Source organism: Drosophila yakuba, chromosome 3R (assembly GCF_016746365.2).
Source record: "Drosophila yakuba strain Tai18E2 chromosome 3R, Prin_Dyak_Tai18E2_2.1, whole genome shotgun sequence".
NCBI lineage: Eukaryota > Metazoa > Arthropoda > Insecta > Diptera > Drosophilidae > Drosophila > Drosophila yakuba.
In genome coordinates this window covers 24,259,514-24,274,885 of record NC_052530.2, presented here as the reverse complement: position 1 = coordinate 24,274,885, position 15,372 = coordinate 24,259,514, and the positions used below count along the sequence as shown (strand labels likewise).

General features: G+C 43.4%; 1 protein-coding gene across 4 annotated transcripts in view; it reads left to right on the top strand.

The window, feature by feature from the left end:
• The window catches only part of LOC6538188 (nucleolysin TIA-1), an 86,656-nt gene that overhangs the window by 62,181 nt on the left and 9,103 nt on the right, over positions 1-15,372 (top strand). For all 4 annotated transcript variants that reach the window (XM_039375357.1, XM_039375358.1, XM_039375359.1 and 1 more), the window contains exon 4: positions 13,005-13,080. In XM_039375357.1, the coding sequence (XP_039231291.1) occupies positions 13,005-13,080 (76 nt within the window). The remainder of the gene's footprint in view (positions 1-13,004; positions 13,081-15,372) is intronic.

Below are 15,372 nucleotides of genomic sequence, written 5' to 3'. Positions count from 1 at the left end.
GTTAAGTCGCTCAAAATGTTTGAGAAATAAAAATTCTTAGAGAATTGGATTGAGCATTCCCTCATTTTTATAGGTACTCCCAAAAAGATCATGAACAAAGTTATATTGAGTAGTTTTCCTCCGTGTACACACACATAGACACCCTTCACGACTCTGGACTCAGGATGCTTGTGCAACAATCTCACCGACAGCTGACGCTGTTGCGGTTTGCAGCTACAACTATTACAACGGCAAGGCAACAGCAACAATTCGCAAGGCAACTTGCTGGGTGGGTGGTGTTCCAGTGGGTGGTGGTGGGTGGTTTCTAGAGCGCCGGCGGCTTGCTGACAATTGCCTGACACTGGGCAGCTGCTTTATTTGCGCCGCACACGTGGGCAAACTCATACCCCCGGTGTCGCATTGATTTGGCCCGGCCAAGTCAGACAAACAGAACCCAGGAGACCAGGGGGTGGGTTGGGTTGGCTGCTGACGGAGGGCGGTGGCGCCGGAAAAGTGGGCGTGGCAGGGAAAGCAACCAAAACTGAAAGCGAGCGAGAGGCTGCCTACAACCCAGCGGTCGAACAATAACGCTTGAGTGATTATGCAATTGACAGCTAAATCAATCAATGATGTCAACTACATGCTGGCAACACACACATCGACATCCACTGGCATACACACACACACACATTAAAACACATCCTGTATGTGTGGTGGTAGCAAACTGGCAAAACGTCCACGTTGTTTTTGACATTTTCAATTTTTTATGACAAAACTCCAAATTGGTACAAGTTGTTTATTCTGCCTTTTTTTCTGGCTGCCTCTTCGTATTGATTGCCGTAAAAAAGTTGATGCCATTTCAACAAATTTTCGTGTTGTGCATGAAATTTTTAAACTCTTCAAATATGTTTTTCTCGTTTTGGGTGACAGCTTATTGTTTTCTTCACTGGGGAATTGAGCAGCTCATATTTGATAATAATTATTTTTATTACGCCATAAAAAACGAAATAGTTTGATTAAATTAAAAATAAGTGATGACGAAACTAGAAAATACTTCGGAGAATGTTCTCTTTATGGCTAAATAGAAAAACTACTCCTTTAACCTTTAAGAATAAATTTCCCATTTAATTAACATTTTTTTCGCTGTATAGAGAATCGAAATTGATTGGAAATGACCATCGATGGCTGCCTATTTGATGGCCTCAACTTTTGCCGAATCACAGCCACTCGAAAGGAAATTAAGCAGACCCCTTGCCGATAAAGCAATGACAAAATGATGACAAATTTGAAAGGAAACACGAGCAGTGGTATCTGCAACTCCCAGTCAGCCAGGCAGCCAGACAGCCACACACTCGTATTTGTCGGGATTCGTCCTTTTTGGCGCTGATTGCCGGCAATCGGCAGATGCCAACGCACGTTCGCAATCGAGAATTGTTATTGGGACGTCGAGTGATACCGCCTCGGATGATAAATATTTCATTTTTATGTTTTGGTCTGGCAGGCTCTCCATATAACACACATGCCAACCGCAATCGATGTATCGTATCGATGACGTTTAATTTATAAATATGATGAAGCTGATGTTTGTCTAGCTAACACCAGCAGCACGCTAAGCAAAAAAGGAAAAAAAAAACATAAGAGCTGGATTTATATATTGTGTATAGCACACAGGCACACACAAAATCGGTCTTCAATCAGCTGGGAAATCGGAGGAAAAGTTTACCCTCAAGTTTACATCTGGTAAGCGGAAGTGTACGCTTTTGTGTGTGTTATTAGCTGAGGAATATTTATGTCTATGGACTGGCTGCTTCCTGTTTGTTGCCGAAACAGTGGGGTCAATATTAAATTTCCCTCCCCCAGCCCTGGCATCCACTGCCTTGGCTCGCCATCTGGCCCCACTGTATTTATCTGTGGCAGCACATCATCAATTATGGCCACCGGAAGTAAAATTTTTGTCTGCGTTGTATCTTTATTTTGTTGCTGAGATGAGCGTTGAGCGTTGAGAGCACATGCGAGAGCCCACCTCATGATTTGGTAAGCCCTCGCCCCAAATCCCTCCCACTGCCAGCGAGTGAATAATTAATGACAAGGACAATGGCAACATCCGCTGCGACGGGATATGCAAAACACTCTCTGGGGGAGAAAACTCATAAACATGGCTCTTGAAAACGGCAAGGACTTGAATCGATTCCGTGTTCTCAATAACGCGTGAAAAGCTCTTCTTTCACCACGAGTATTATGCAAATCACGGCCCGAGACGATTTCTAAAAATCTGTTTACGAATGAGAACATCTGTTGGGTATCTAAAATATTTGCCAACAAAGGCAAAAGCAAAGGCAGCGGCGGTCGCACAGCTTACTCCTTTGCCATGGAATTTGATTTCACGTTTTGTTTTCTTTATGCCCATTGGTTTATGTGTTTGTGTTTGTGCAGTCTGCGTCTGCCATTCATATATCGTGCTTCAATAAAAAAATTTTCAATATTTCCAACTTAACCACCCACCATCTAACGGGCGAACGCAATAAGCCTGGCCAGGAGCAAAGTCTCAAATCGGCGCAAAAGTGGGAGTGTGGAGCTCCATCTCCATCATCGTGGGCATTGCCGTTGCTACTGGCTGGATTAACCCGGCTCCAGCTCCGGCTCTTTTGCTCTTTGTTGTGTTGTACTCGCATTTCAGGACGATGGGAATGCCAGCCAGGATGCGTGTATTTTACAGCACATGTTGCTGAGTGCACTGAAATTCCTTTCAATATCGCAAAATATCGAAAATTGATGCACGGCCAGTGCTCTCACGAAATAAATATTTGGCCAATGCAGTAATGTTTGCCATAACATTATGGCCCTCATTGCTCTGAAATTCCAACTGGAATTCACGTTGGGAATCCTCGCCGCAGTGGAATGTTCTTCAGGCTGCCATCAACTTAATGATCGACAATGACCAAAAGGAGCTGAAAAGATTGTCAAATGCAATAGCTGCACATGTGGAAATAATGACTTTATATTAATTAATCGTTCGCAAGAGCGTACCATTTATTTTGCGAGCAGACAGCATTATCTGTTTCAAATTCATTGAGTCTATTGTAGCTAAAAACTTAAGACATATACGTATATTACGACTTGTTTTCTCAATGTGTAGGACAAGAAAACCAAACATTAGCCACGTACAGATAATCAGCACCCAAAGGTGCACTCGCCACCAAACACATAAAATGAAACGAAAAACAAAGAGCCACAAAAACCAACAAGCGGCAAGAAAAAGCTGCTGCAAGGCACACAGCTTAAGCGGCGATGGACTGGCGACTGGCCAAGACAGACAGGAAAAGCGGGGTCGGAAAAGCGAGGGAAATGCAACTCCCAGGTCAGCTGAGAGGGCGAAGAACGCCGCTGCACTCGTTGCAAAAGTCAAAAGCATAAAATCCGATAGCTTCCGCTAAGCTGGCTTATTCAAGCGTACGTAGGGCTAATAAAACATTTCCAAGGATTTTGCTAGGATTTCACGGCCCAGGTCAGCTTGGAGATCTCAGGTTTTATTTACGGACTTTTGGCCATCCACATGGCCAGCAAAAGGTGGCCATCGAGTGGCAGGTGGCACTGAAAGGCCACACTTGTTAACTTGTTGGCGTTCTAAATTATTTCTTAATTGGCTTGGCTTGGCCCAGCAGCAGGAGTATGCCAAATAAACACCCACTGCGATTGGTGTTGAATTCAAAATTAAAGCTGCCTTTATCTAAAAAGATAGAGAAGAGCTAACTCAAGAGAGTGAATAGCACAATGTGCAGAATGGCAACAAACAAATTCCAACGCCAGCAAGCGATGCTTATCCTTAATGATGCTGTAAAAAGTCCTTCTTGTACCAAGTACTCTTTCCAGAACGAGTTTATTGTGTTCTTTGAAATCTAGAGAAGATAAAAGGTATACATTTTATAAAATAAAATCAATCAGCAGTTGCAGCGCATAAAGTAATTGATTACTTAAGTACCGCTTTAAGATGAAAATCTTTGAGTAAGAGGTATCTGCTAGTCTCATACTGTCCATGTCCGCAGCTGTAGCTTTATCTCAGTCACCGGGGTCACAGTCTTACCGAGAAAACTTTCTTGAATCCCCCGCTATCCGCTTTTTAGCCCTTTCAGGCCCGAAGCAATCAAAGTTTCGCAGCTCAAGTAAATGGCTGGGGCATTTGTCTTGGCTTCTTCGAACTGGCACTTAATTGCCGCCAGTGCTCGGCTATCAATAAAACTATGGCCGGCGATGTGACATTCAAAGGAATGCCGGATGAAATTATGCTTACCAAAAAAACAAAAAAAAAAAAAAATGGATAACGAGCCAAGTTGCTACAAGTTTTTAATAGAGCGAAACAAAGGAGCTGCATTCCAGACTTTAGAACTCCAAAAGTAGGCAGCAAACTGGCGCATAAACTGCTGAAAAGATGATGAATTTACAAACGACTCCATAAAGTTGGCCGCAGTGAAAGCCACTCCAGTTTTTTGTGTGCCGCTGCTGCCCGTTGTCGGTGTAATAAACAAACTTTTGAGCAAACTTTAGTTCACTACTTTCGCATCCTACTACTTTTTTTCTTTTTGTGGATCCACTCGGCTGAGTGGTGCATGTACGACAAGTTTAACACCAAGGGAACAGCAGCCGAACAGGCCACGCTTAGTTAGCCATGTAGATGATGTAGATGATGCAGCCGATGTCCGGGGGTCTCTGGTCGCATCCAGTCCATTGACACGATGGGGTCGCTCATCTTTGGCATCATTAAGCGCCGTTTTGCGGACGCCAGTTGGCCAGTTGGGCAGTTGGGGGCTGCAGGTGGAGTTAGCCAAGTGCAGTCGGGCAGAAAGTGAGTCTCAACTTGCTCGGAGGGGAACGGAAAGATACAAAGGCGAATATTTCAGCTTTTATGACTTCCAGACGTCCTTTCTGAAAGAGATGTAACAAAAGAGTTCTCCGAGCAACTCACACTTTTTAACTAATTTCTGCTGTAAAAGCTTTAATTTTGGGAATAAATATTGGCATTATGTGTAAAGACAATTATGCATTCTTAAATGGAACCAAAACAAGATTATTCTACTTACTGCTGAAAGTGCACTAATGATTTATTGATTACTTTGCATTGAATTGTAGATGTATGCGTTCAAAGGAAATCGTTACCACTTTTCTGGTTTAAATTTAAGCTTTGCCGCAGGAACTCAGAGTCGCCTTGGTTCGCTTGAAAACTAATTAATCTAAATGGATTTTTGTTGTTGCATTTTGCACTCGTGCATATAAAACAAACACATGCACATACTTACACTCGCACACACTCATACACACACGGGATAAAGTCGAGTTAACAGTAAGCGGAGCACTCAATGAAAGCGAAAAATGCCGGCGGGGGGTGAGAGAGTGTGAGCGGGGGGATGGGGGGATGGGGGGATGGGAAAAGCGATGGCGGGGAAAACCGAAGCGAACCGCAAGCAATTTGCATGTTTGAAACCGCCATTCCATTCACCATCGCACCATCGCACCACCCGGCCATTGCACCATCCAGAGACCAGCGCACCACCCAACCAGCCAGCTGCCCCACTCACTCCTCACTCCTCACTCACTCACTGGCCATCAACCACTATTGGGGGCAAACACGAAAGGGGCCGACCGTGTGTGGCATCATGCAGAAATCGGGGACAGCGTTAAAGTAGCCTTATCGCCCCGGCATCAGCTTCACTTGCAGCGGCCAACAACTTCAATGTGGACAGTTTGAAGCAGTTTTATTGACGTGTGTCCGGGCGTGGCCACAAGGGGGGTGGCGTGTGGGGGCTGGATCCATGCATCCATGGTTCCATGGTTCCGTGGATCCATGGATTCAAGGAGATACATAAAGCGGGTGTAGGTAGGGTGTGGCAGGAGGTGCACTATTGCGTTATAAATAACGCCCTATTCATTCAGTCGGTCGGTTGGAAGGTAAATGCACTTCAGCGTTTAGCCTGCGGCTGGCATCGGTTAATGGAATTTATCCATTCTCACGGAAGCCTTAAAGTTTACGAGCAAGATTTTCAGAAATTGCTACTGGTACTGGTACTGGTACTGGCACTCTTGTCCCGAAGGACGAAGGCAACGCAATAATTCATGTCAAATCAATGCCGAAAGGATGAGCGCGGCTAAAGCTATATCTTATATAATTTATTGAACACTCACACACACGAAAGGAGAGTTGCTGGATTTGCGTGTGTCTGTGGGACAACGGCGCCATTTTAATTTGATTTTACCAGTTTTTTTTTGGTTCCTGCTCAGCCCGTTTTGTCTGCCGCCGGCGTCGTTTTGGCCATATGTGACAGGACTGACCATTTAAGGATTTTAGCTGATGAGAATTCAACTAAGCGGACGCAAATTGAATAAAAAGAATGGCCGAATGTCAGGCAAAAGGAGCTGGCGCCCAAATGTAGGCAACGGAAATTTGGCAAATGGCAAATCAATTTCCACTTTGTCGGTAATAAGTTTAAGTACATATGATACAATGACATCAATGCTTAAAATGCATAGTAATTAAATATGCCACCGATAACTTTATTTAAAATTGAGAGTGATTGTGGATTTACATAACCGTAGAGGATAAATCTCTTTAAGCAATAATATTCCGCTTCATTTCCATACATTTCTCAGAAAAATAGATTTCATCGCTTTCATAAAGCTGTTTTTCCTCTTATTTTTTCGGCTGACCGTCGAAGCATATTGTTTACCCTTCGTCCTTTACAAAGATCCTGGCATTGTCCGATGTGTACATGTGGTGTTCTTTGTGCGGTGCAGCTGTTGGTATTTCTGCGTGGTTTTTGGCGGTACTCTTTCGGTTTCTGTGTGTTTTTTTTTATGCTTTTCATTTTTTTGCCGGCACATCGTTTATTATGCCAAGCGAGAAATGCAATATTTTCTCCTGCGCCGCTACGTGGCCGACAAAAATATTTACAATTTGGCAGCGGCAGTGTCCCTTCAGCGCGCCACAGTGGAACCCCCAACACCGCCACAGCCACCACAACCGCCACCATCACCACAGTGGAGCCACCATAACCATGCAGCGGCAGCTGCTATAGAAACGGAAGCCATAAAAGGAAGCGCACTCCATAAAAAAGGAGGCCACACACCATTCGGCTAAGCTCAAAAGCGGCAACTTCAATCTTTGAATGTTTTATTTACTGCAAAATCGATATGGCTTTTTGCTCCTCTACCCCCTCTTACCCATTCCCCGCACCCCGACACTTTGCGCTACGTGCTCGGGAAAAGAGTTGGGGTGCCATGGGTTAAGGGGCGAGCGGGCTTAACACACAAGTGCCAAGCGTAACGAGTTGCATGCAAATTTCTCCTTTTTGTTTCTCGTTTTGTGCTCTGAAATATCAGCTCCGCCTCTTTCTCTCTCTTTCTCTTCTCCAAAAGGAAATTTCAATAGCAAAGCGGGGAAAACCTCGGGAAAAGCGATTGCAGGGGGATGAGCAGAGGCAAACGGGAAACGTTCAGTGTCCATGGCAAATCACACACCACATAATTTTCCCGCTGCACTGGAGACACACTCACTCACACTCACACTCACACTCGCACTCACACTAACGCGCACTCACACACGCGCGTAATGGCTGGCCTGGAATTAGTGAGACAGTCGCTGCTGCCAGGATCCCCAGGCGCATTACGTATGCATGACGTTGGCAGGACGAAAAGGACGAGGAGCCCACCAAAGCAGCCGCGTCGCATCGTGAATGGCGTAAATGCCTGGACAGGCATGCTTCTGCTTCTGCTCCTCCCGAAAATAAGAGGAAAACTAGCAACACAAGTCAAGCAGTCGCATCCGCACCAGTCAAGCGATAGATGGCCTTCTATACACTGGAAAAAAAATAAATGACTAAAACTGAATGAGGCGCAGTGAATAGAGACTAGTTAAGGCACTAAAGCTTTGCTCTTCCAAACTAAAACCAACGATTCTGCGTACTCTTCGTAAAGAGTAAAGAGTTTTCAGCACAAGCAAGAGGATGCTAGCTATTTCTCTCAGTGCTGGATTGAAAAGAAATGGAGAATGGATGAAGTTGGGGGTCAGGTCTCAATGCTGATTGCGATCGCTGCCGGTTTGGCCATTTTGGCCACGACTCCCCGACGTCGGGTCCCATGTTGATAATTCGAAATTTGTATTCCAATCTTCAAATTGTCTCCAAAATGGAATTGATTTTATGCAGATGAGCATGAAATTGTCTCAATGCGAGTTTTGCATGCTGGTGTAAATAAATGTAAAGATGTCCTGGCCAAGGGAACAAGGACAAGGACGTGATGAGCTCGACTTTTCTCCGCTTTTTTTTTTGTTTTCATTCCGATTGTGCTTGTTTTATTTTTTCTTCGGTTTGACTCTGGCACTTTTGGCCATTTCGCAGAGTGCATGCCGCATCAAAGATGCGACGTTTACGGATTTGTAATTCACAGCAATTCAGCACGGTCGCCATTTGGATTCGGCAACCGGATGCCTCGAATCCGAATTTATTACTTAATTCTCTGGGAAAGTCAGATGCCACTGGCCGGAAAATCAAATCAAATAAAAGAAGGCAGCCGCAATGGAAAGCTCATAAAATGCTCCAAGAAATCCACTTTAAATATTTGGCTAACCAAAAAGCCAGAATTGAAGCTCCACCAACCCCTCATCCGATTTGTACCCATTTCGGTGCTCAAACAATGCGCTCGCTTGCATTTCATTTGAATTTACAACTGTATTCGGTATTTGAACGGTCGCTGAAGTAACTCTGCCACGCCCCCCGTTCCACGCCGCCCCCGATCTGCAATCGAACAAGGAAATGGAAATCATCATCATCATCATCAGCCATCAGGGTTATCGGCGCAGAGGAAGCCAATAAAATGCAAGCACGAGACAAACACAAATCGAATAAAAATGCTTGGCGAAAAAAAATTCGCTATGGAAATTCAAAACCGGGAGTCGAAAAAAAAATTTAAAAAAAACCGAAATGCGGAATAACTGTGCGCAGTCAATAGCCCGATGTGTAAACATGGCCAACAAAAATATTTCAATATTTCAAACACGCAACTCAATGTCGATGATGATGCCAATGTTGGATGCTGGATGAGATGCGATGAGCTCCCCATTCTCCATTCTTCTCGTTGCACCAACGTGGCCAAAAAGGAAATTGAAGGACAACCGCCATTCATTGATTTAGTGCCTGGGATTTTGACTTGGCTTCAGCTAATCCTGTAGATATATACATACATATACATATATACTCCATTCTATATTCTCCCTTGTGCTGTACGCGATATTATCGCTTTTCATTTGTTTGCACTGCTGAGTAATTTGTGTTTGCCATCGCTGTTGATGTGTTCAGCATGTCCTGCCAGCCCGATTCCTATCCCCTTTCCTTTCCAATCGACCGATTTGTAAATTATATGTCTGCCAAGTGTGCCGATGGGGTGCAGATAATGCTCTTAAAGTGGCCAGGAAATTGCAAATTGCTGGTTAAGTTGCGTAGGCAAGTTACGCCCTAATAAATGTGTTACTAGTCGATGTCTTGGCCATTGTGGCCTTTCTTATGTCTATATTTGAATGGCTGATAAGGAAAAGCCAATGGCTACATGCAGAAGAATTATGGACGCCAACATTCAACTGTTTCCGTACTTATTTGTTGCCTTGCTAGAAATGCTATGTTCTCGATATCAAACTCATATTTTGTGTGTTTGCCACCGGGAAAAGCCCACTCAAACTCAAGAGCTATATCTCATGCAGTTATCAATGGGCTTACACTTCCCCTTCTACCCATTTTATCCATTTCATCCATTTCACCATTGTGGTGCACAAAAATCCCATGCATAAGTTTATTTCACCCGGCCAACTTCGAAGCGTCTATAAATCATCTATGCAATTTTAATTCAAATACAAAAGAATTTCCAACACATGGCAAAGGGGCCGGAATGGGAGCTGCAGCTGCATTGCTGGCATAAACCAATTGCAAAGGCCAAAATAGCGAGGACTCCACAACTAATGCGCTCAGCGCGCACCGCAAACATTCCTTCGTCCTTTCGGCTCACAAATTCCCCACAAATAGATCGGGCCAAAAGCTACTCGAGTCCCGGGCCAAAGGCTTTGGGAATAAAGCCAAAAAAATATATGTATGTATGCAGTATAAATAACCGCATTTCTATGAGTGCGTGCGTGTATGCGAAATATTTTGTTTAACGATTATAGTTTTATGCACTTAAGATAGCAAAATATTTTCCTTCTCCTCTGCTTAAATTTATTTTCGAGTATCAGGCACAGAGCTTAAGCCATAAGCAAAACTTTTGCCAATATTTGTAAAAAATATATTGATTGGCCATAGTCGAGAGCAAAAGAAGGGGAAACAGTAAGACGGAAAGGCTTATGGCCGTACATGTGCATACAGATCTTACTTATGCACATGCATTTATCCCCTTTCCCTAAGTGTTCTTGAACTTTTACCCTTTGACTTTCGAATTCAAATTGTTCTTCATTGTTGAGTGCTACGACTCGAGAATCATTAGCTGGCTGAGTTCGTGAGACTGTAGGCTCAATGTTTAAATTACTGTTAAAACTTTGGAGTGTGTTACATGACACTACACAACAATAAATAAAAGTTGGCTTCAAAATTATATATATTTGTTGCACTATTTATATTTTTTGCAATATTTAAAAAACAAGTAAAGGGTATATTGCAATCACTTTGAAATCAGACTTTCGTGGTTGTCTTTTGCATCTCCCGAGCGTCTCACACTTTCCCCAACGACTTCGTCGCTCAATTCTTTGGACAAACATTGGGCACAGCTGGTGCCACGCCCCCAAAAGCCGATGTGCCCGCCCCCATTGGCTGCAGCCGTTGCCTGCAAATTTCGCAAGCATTTCGTGCATGATAACAAACTGTGTGGCAAACGCAGTTCGAGGGCCATCGATGCTACTCCACGAAAATCTCTTGGCCCGGGGCACAAAGGTTGTGTTTGTTTTCTGTTAAATGTTCAAATATATTATTGCAGCCCCTCAGATGGAGGATATACTATACTATACTATACCATACTATACTATATGTACATGTGTGCGGAGCGAAGAGCACTTGCAGACATTTTCGAACTTGTATTTACATGCAAGCAGGAAATTGTACACCTCCCCCGCTCCACTCTGATGTTGTGTCTGCATGTTAAAATATTCAAACAAAAACGTTATGAAAATATGAACTGTGATGTTTATCGATTGTGAAATATGATATACTCCTGGGAGATGGCGCTGGGTGGGTTAGTTGGGTAGAGGTGGAGCTGGAGGTGGTGGAGGTCTCCAAGGGAGTGCACATACTGTCCTGGCCTTTAATTTGTTAGCACAATCCTTACCAATGGCAGTCAGCACCGCTGACAGGCAGCCAGGATGTGTGTGCTTCTCGCACTGAGAAAAAACTTTCGCAGATTTCAATATAAAATCTGTATTAGCAAGAGACCAAATAGAATTTAGTCGCAATGTATTTACTTGACGATATACAAAATTACTTAAATTCAATTTAGCTCTTCGGAAAATTGCTCCCACTCATTGTGTAAGTGTATATCAATACATACACTGAAAGTGTTTGCCCTGATGCTTGTATTGGTGTTGGCCAAAATGCCGTGTTTGTGTGTTTGCTTGCGCCGGGCAGAAAACCTTTCGCCTGACCAAACCAGACAAACCTCGGCCCCTGGCGATTGCAGCCGAATTCCACTGGTAGCTAATAAATATTAAACTTTAATTAAATATGTTTTTTGTTCGATATTTATGTGTGCATCGACTGCATCGCATCGCGCTGGCTGGCAATCGCATTGCAATTTCGCTTCTGGCCAGCCCAACCATAAATTTACAGCCTTGAAGCGGCCCACCAAAGCCAAAGCGCCAAAGGCCATTAAAATACGTTTCCTTCTTCTTTTTTTTTCGCCAGCCACTTAATATGGTGGGTGGGCAAACGGGGGGGTAACACGGACTAACTAAAACTCATATTAAAAATTGACTTTTATCGTGATTTACAATCAAGTTGGCCTTTTTTAAATGCCGTGGTCGACATGCGGGTTTTGCCTTGTTGGCCCCCGTACACTTTGAAAAAAGGATACTATATAGAATATTTTGGGAAGTAACAAAACTAATGCTGCAAAGGAAAAAGATTCTGATAGTTAATGTGTTACTATTAGTGAGAACCTTATAGCCATGATAAACATGTAAATTGAAATTGAAGGCATTTCATTTACATAAAAGCCATTATAAGCATTTCTTTAAAAAATGCATTTCACTTCTTTGCTGAATTTCAGAGAACCCAAACTTTTTTGGAGTGGCCTAAACTGGTTGCCTAGTAGCTCCGCCAGCTTGTTGTTGCTGTTGCGGTTGGCCCACACACACATACTCGTACACACACATGGGTGTTGAAGCGAAAAGGGGGCTAAATATTTCTTCGTGGCTTAGGTTGGACGGGCCAACATATTTAAGCCGAATGCTGACGCCCGATTCTCGAGCAGCGTCCACGACATGGCACGACACGTGGTTTGGTGGTTTGGCGGGGTTACGGGTTTTCGGAATGGGATTGGTATTCAGTTTGAGAATGCGAATGGGAATGGGGATGGAGATGCAGATAGGGATTGGGGAATGGGGAATGGCGAATGGAGGCCGTGGCAAATCCCCTTGGCCACGCCCCCTTAAACACCCTCGAAGGCGGTGGCTTGCACTCTATATCTCTGCACCTCCATTACGAAATCCCTTTTTCTCCGCCCAACGCCTCATATTTCCTCACACGTAATTCCATTGGATTTCCAATGTCGACATTGCCTTTTGCTACTCGACTTCAACTTGGCCAAGCGTTTGCCTTTTAATTGGCTCAAGGGGTCCTGCCATCTTTACAGGACCTTTGTGCTGGCTCTGAAGTGTATAAACATTAAGCAGATAACTCTAAATTACCCAAATAAATTACGTAAAGCTACCTTTTAATTGTTTCCCACTCTCGTTTGAAAAAGTTTTTACTCGAGATTAAATATTTTTATTTTCCGTTCTTTTTTTGCAGAGACTGCAGAGTTGTGCGCGATCCGCAGACGTTGAAATCAAAGGGCTATGGCTTTGTCAGCTTTGTCAAGAAATCGGTAAGCTATCGCAGAAGATATGCAACATCAAAGGCTTCCTTCGCTGGCAATTAGAAATGTTTCAATCAAACTCGCATTAGTCGCTACACAAGTTTAATTCTCTAAGTAAGCACACACACAAAAGCACACAAAGGGGGAATTTGGCAAATGAAATCTTAATTAAAACAAGTGGAAACTTTAGCTGGAATCCCATTTGACGTTCCAGCAACTTAACATATCAAAAGACACCTGTGGCTTCGTCTACCTTTCCCAAAACCCGCTCCTTACTTTGCTCAAGATATACATAAGCCAAAGAAAAGCCAAACGAAGCGCACACATTTTTAAGATTTAATGCATTCAGCTTTTCCTTTTCTCGGTTAACTGCCAAAGGGGCGAGTATTTGATTTTATTCTCTTCCTCATGGACACACTCGTATATCAAAAGCGTGCGGCTCACGAATCTGTAATGTTTTTTTATGGCCACAGATGCAGCGAATCTCACGGGCTCCCGAGGCTAGAAAGAATAACCCGAAAAGAAACCACCCTTGGGGCACTGTAAACATTTACACATCATATTCAATATGTTTAAACCGCAACTGATAAGGGTCCAAGTAACTGCTGGCAGGACTCCATATCCCCAGATCCCTGTGTGTGTGTGTTGTGATTGAATTTCATGTGCCTAATAGGTAGAAAATTCGACAAAGACGCAGAGAAATCGAGAGAAGGGAGATTTTACCCAATTTATGGGAGGTCCTTGTGGTTAAATCATGTCAAGAAACTTGTTCAGCTTTTGAAATTCAAGACTTTAAGATTTTTAAAAACTTGTTCTTAGTAACCAATATTTTTACATGAAAATGCCATTTTTCCGTGACTAGTTTTATAAAAGATGGTAAAATCTATGGGGTTTTTAATTTTTTACAACCATTGCCTCTCTGATGCATAACCATGGGTTGGAAATTACGAAAATTCATAAAACGCATGGCATAAACATGGTTTAAATCATCAAAGGCTGCTGACTAAAGCCAAGTGAATTGCGTGTCAGTCAGTGGAGCAGAAAAAATTCGGTAGCTTAAGGCTTAGAACCCGAAACCAACCAAGCACACACGGAGATTTATGCTCACATGCGAGCATACTTTGCGAAAAGCCAAATCAGTTGCCGGAGAAGGCGTAAAAGCCAAAGGTGCCGCTAGTCAATTAGGCGGCAAAATGTTCCGAATTATTAATTAAATTTTAATGCTAATGCCATCAAGTGTGCAGCCGACATGGCCCAATGATTTGGCAGGCAAGCCAATGATTTGTTTGACATCGAAGAGATGAGCGCGGATTTGCGTTGGAATGTTTCGTGTGCAAATACGACATAATCTCTGACACTTGGCTGCTGCCACGCCCCCTTCGATCGCCCGCCCAGCTGTCATTCGGCGATATATGTGCACAGATATATGTATAGATATATTTAAGCCAAAAGCGAACACTCCGTTGGAAGCCTTTTGGCAACTGACTTGTTTTAGTTGGAATTATGGCCAATGCGGCGTATACTTAATGCTTTTCCCCAGCTAACTAGTTAACTTTTTGTGCTGCAAGTGGGGAATGGGATGCCAATTTTCGAACTTTCTCGATTAGTTTCGATGCAAACGAAAAGAGGACGAAGTGCAAACACACAAATGCATGCGCACACACTCACAGACCAAATAGCAAACTCAAATATTTCAAATTAAGTTTCTCGACATGCGTTTTGTACACAGTCGGAACGCCCTAAGCCGCCACGCCCCCTTGTGCCTGAGTCCCGGCTTCGCTTGCAGCTGATTTAATGCAAATTTTATTTATGCGAAAAGTTTTATTAAATTTTTGTACAAAGTTGATATTTTCTGTGGTTTTGCGGAAATTGAAAAGTTATTTTTCGAATGGCTTACTGCACACACACACACACACTCGCATGTGTGCACATTGCAATGGCAACTGCAAGCGGAAAAGGAAGAAACAGTTTTCTTTCATTCAGCACTTCCGTTTGCCGGCGCATGAAATTTTGCCAATCGCCATGGCTTTGCATAAACCCAATGCCAAAATGCCAGATCTGCTCAAGCATCTCGAGAAATATTTAACGTAAATTGTTTGGCAACATGTTTTAAATAAACACCAGAGCATTACCTCTCCTCCCACGCCAGCTCCTTTGCCTTCCCTCCTTTCCACGCGACGCATACAAATTGCCATAATTTAATAACCATCAAGGCAAGCTGAGCATTTGCATGGGGAGCTCTTCTCGGGAAGACGATGCCTGTCTGCGTGTCATTAGCATCATAAATCACAACAACAACGC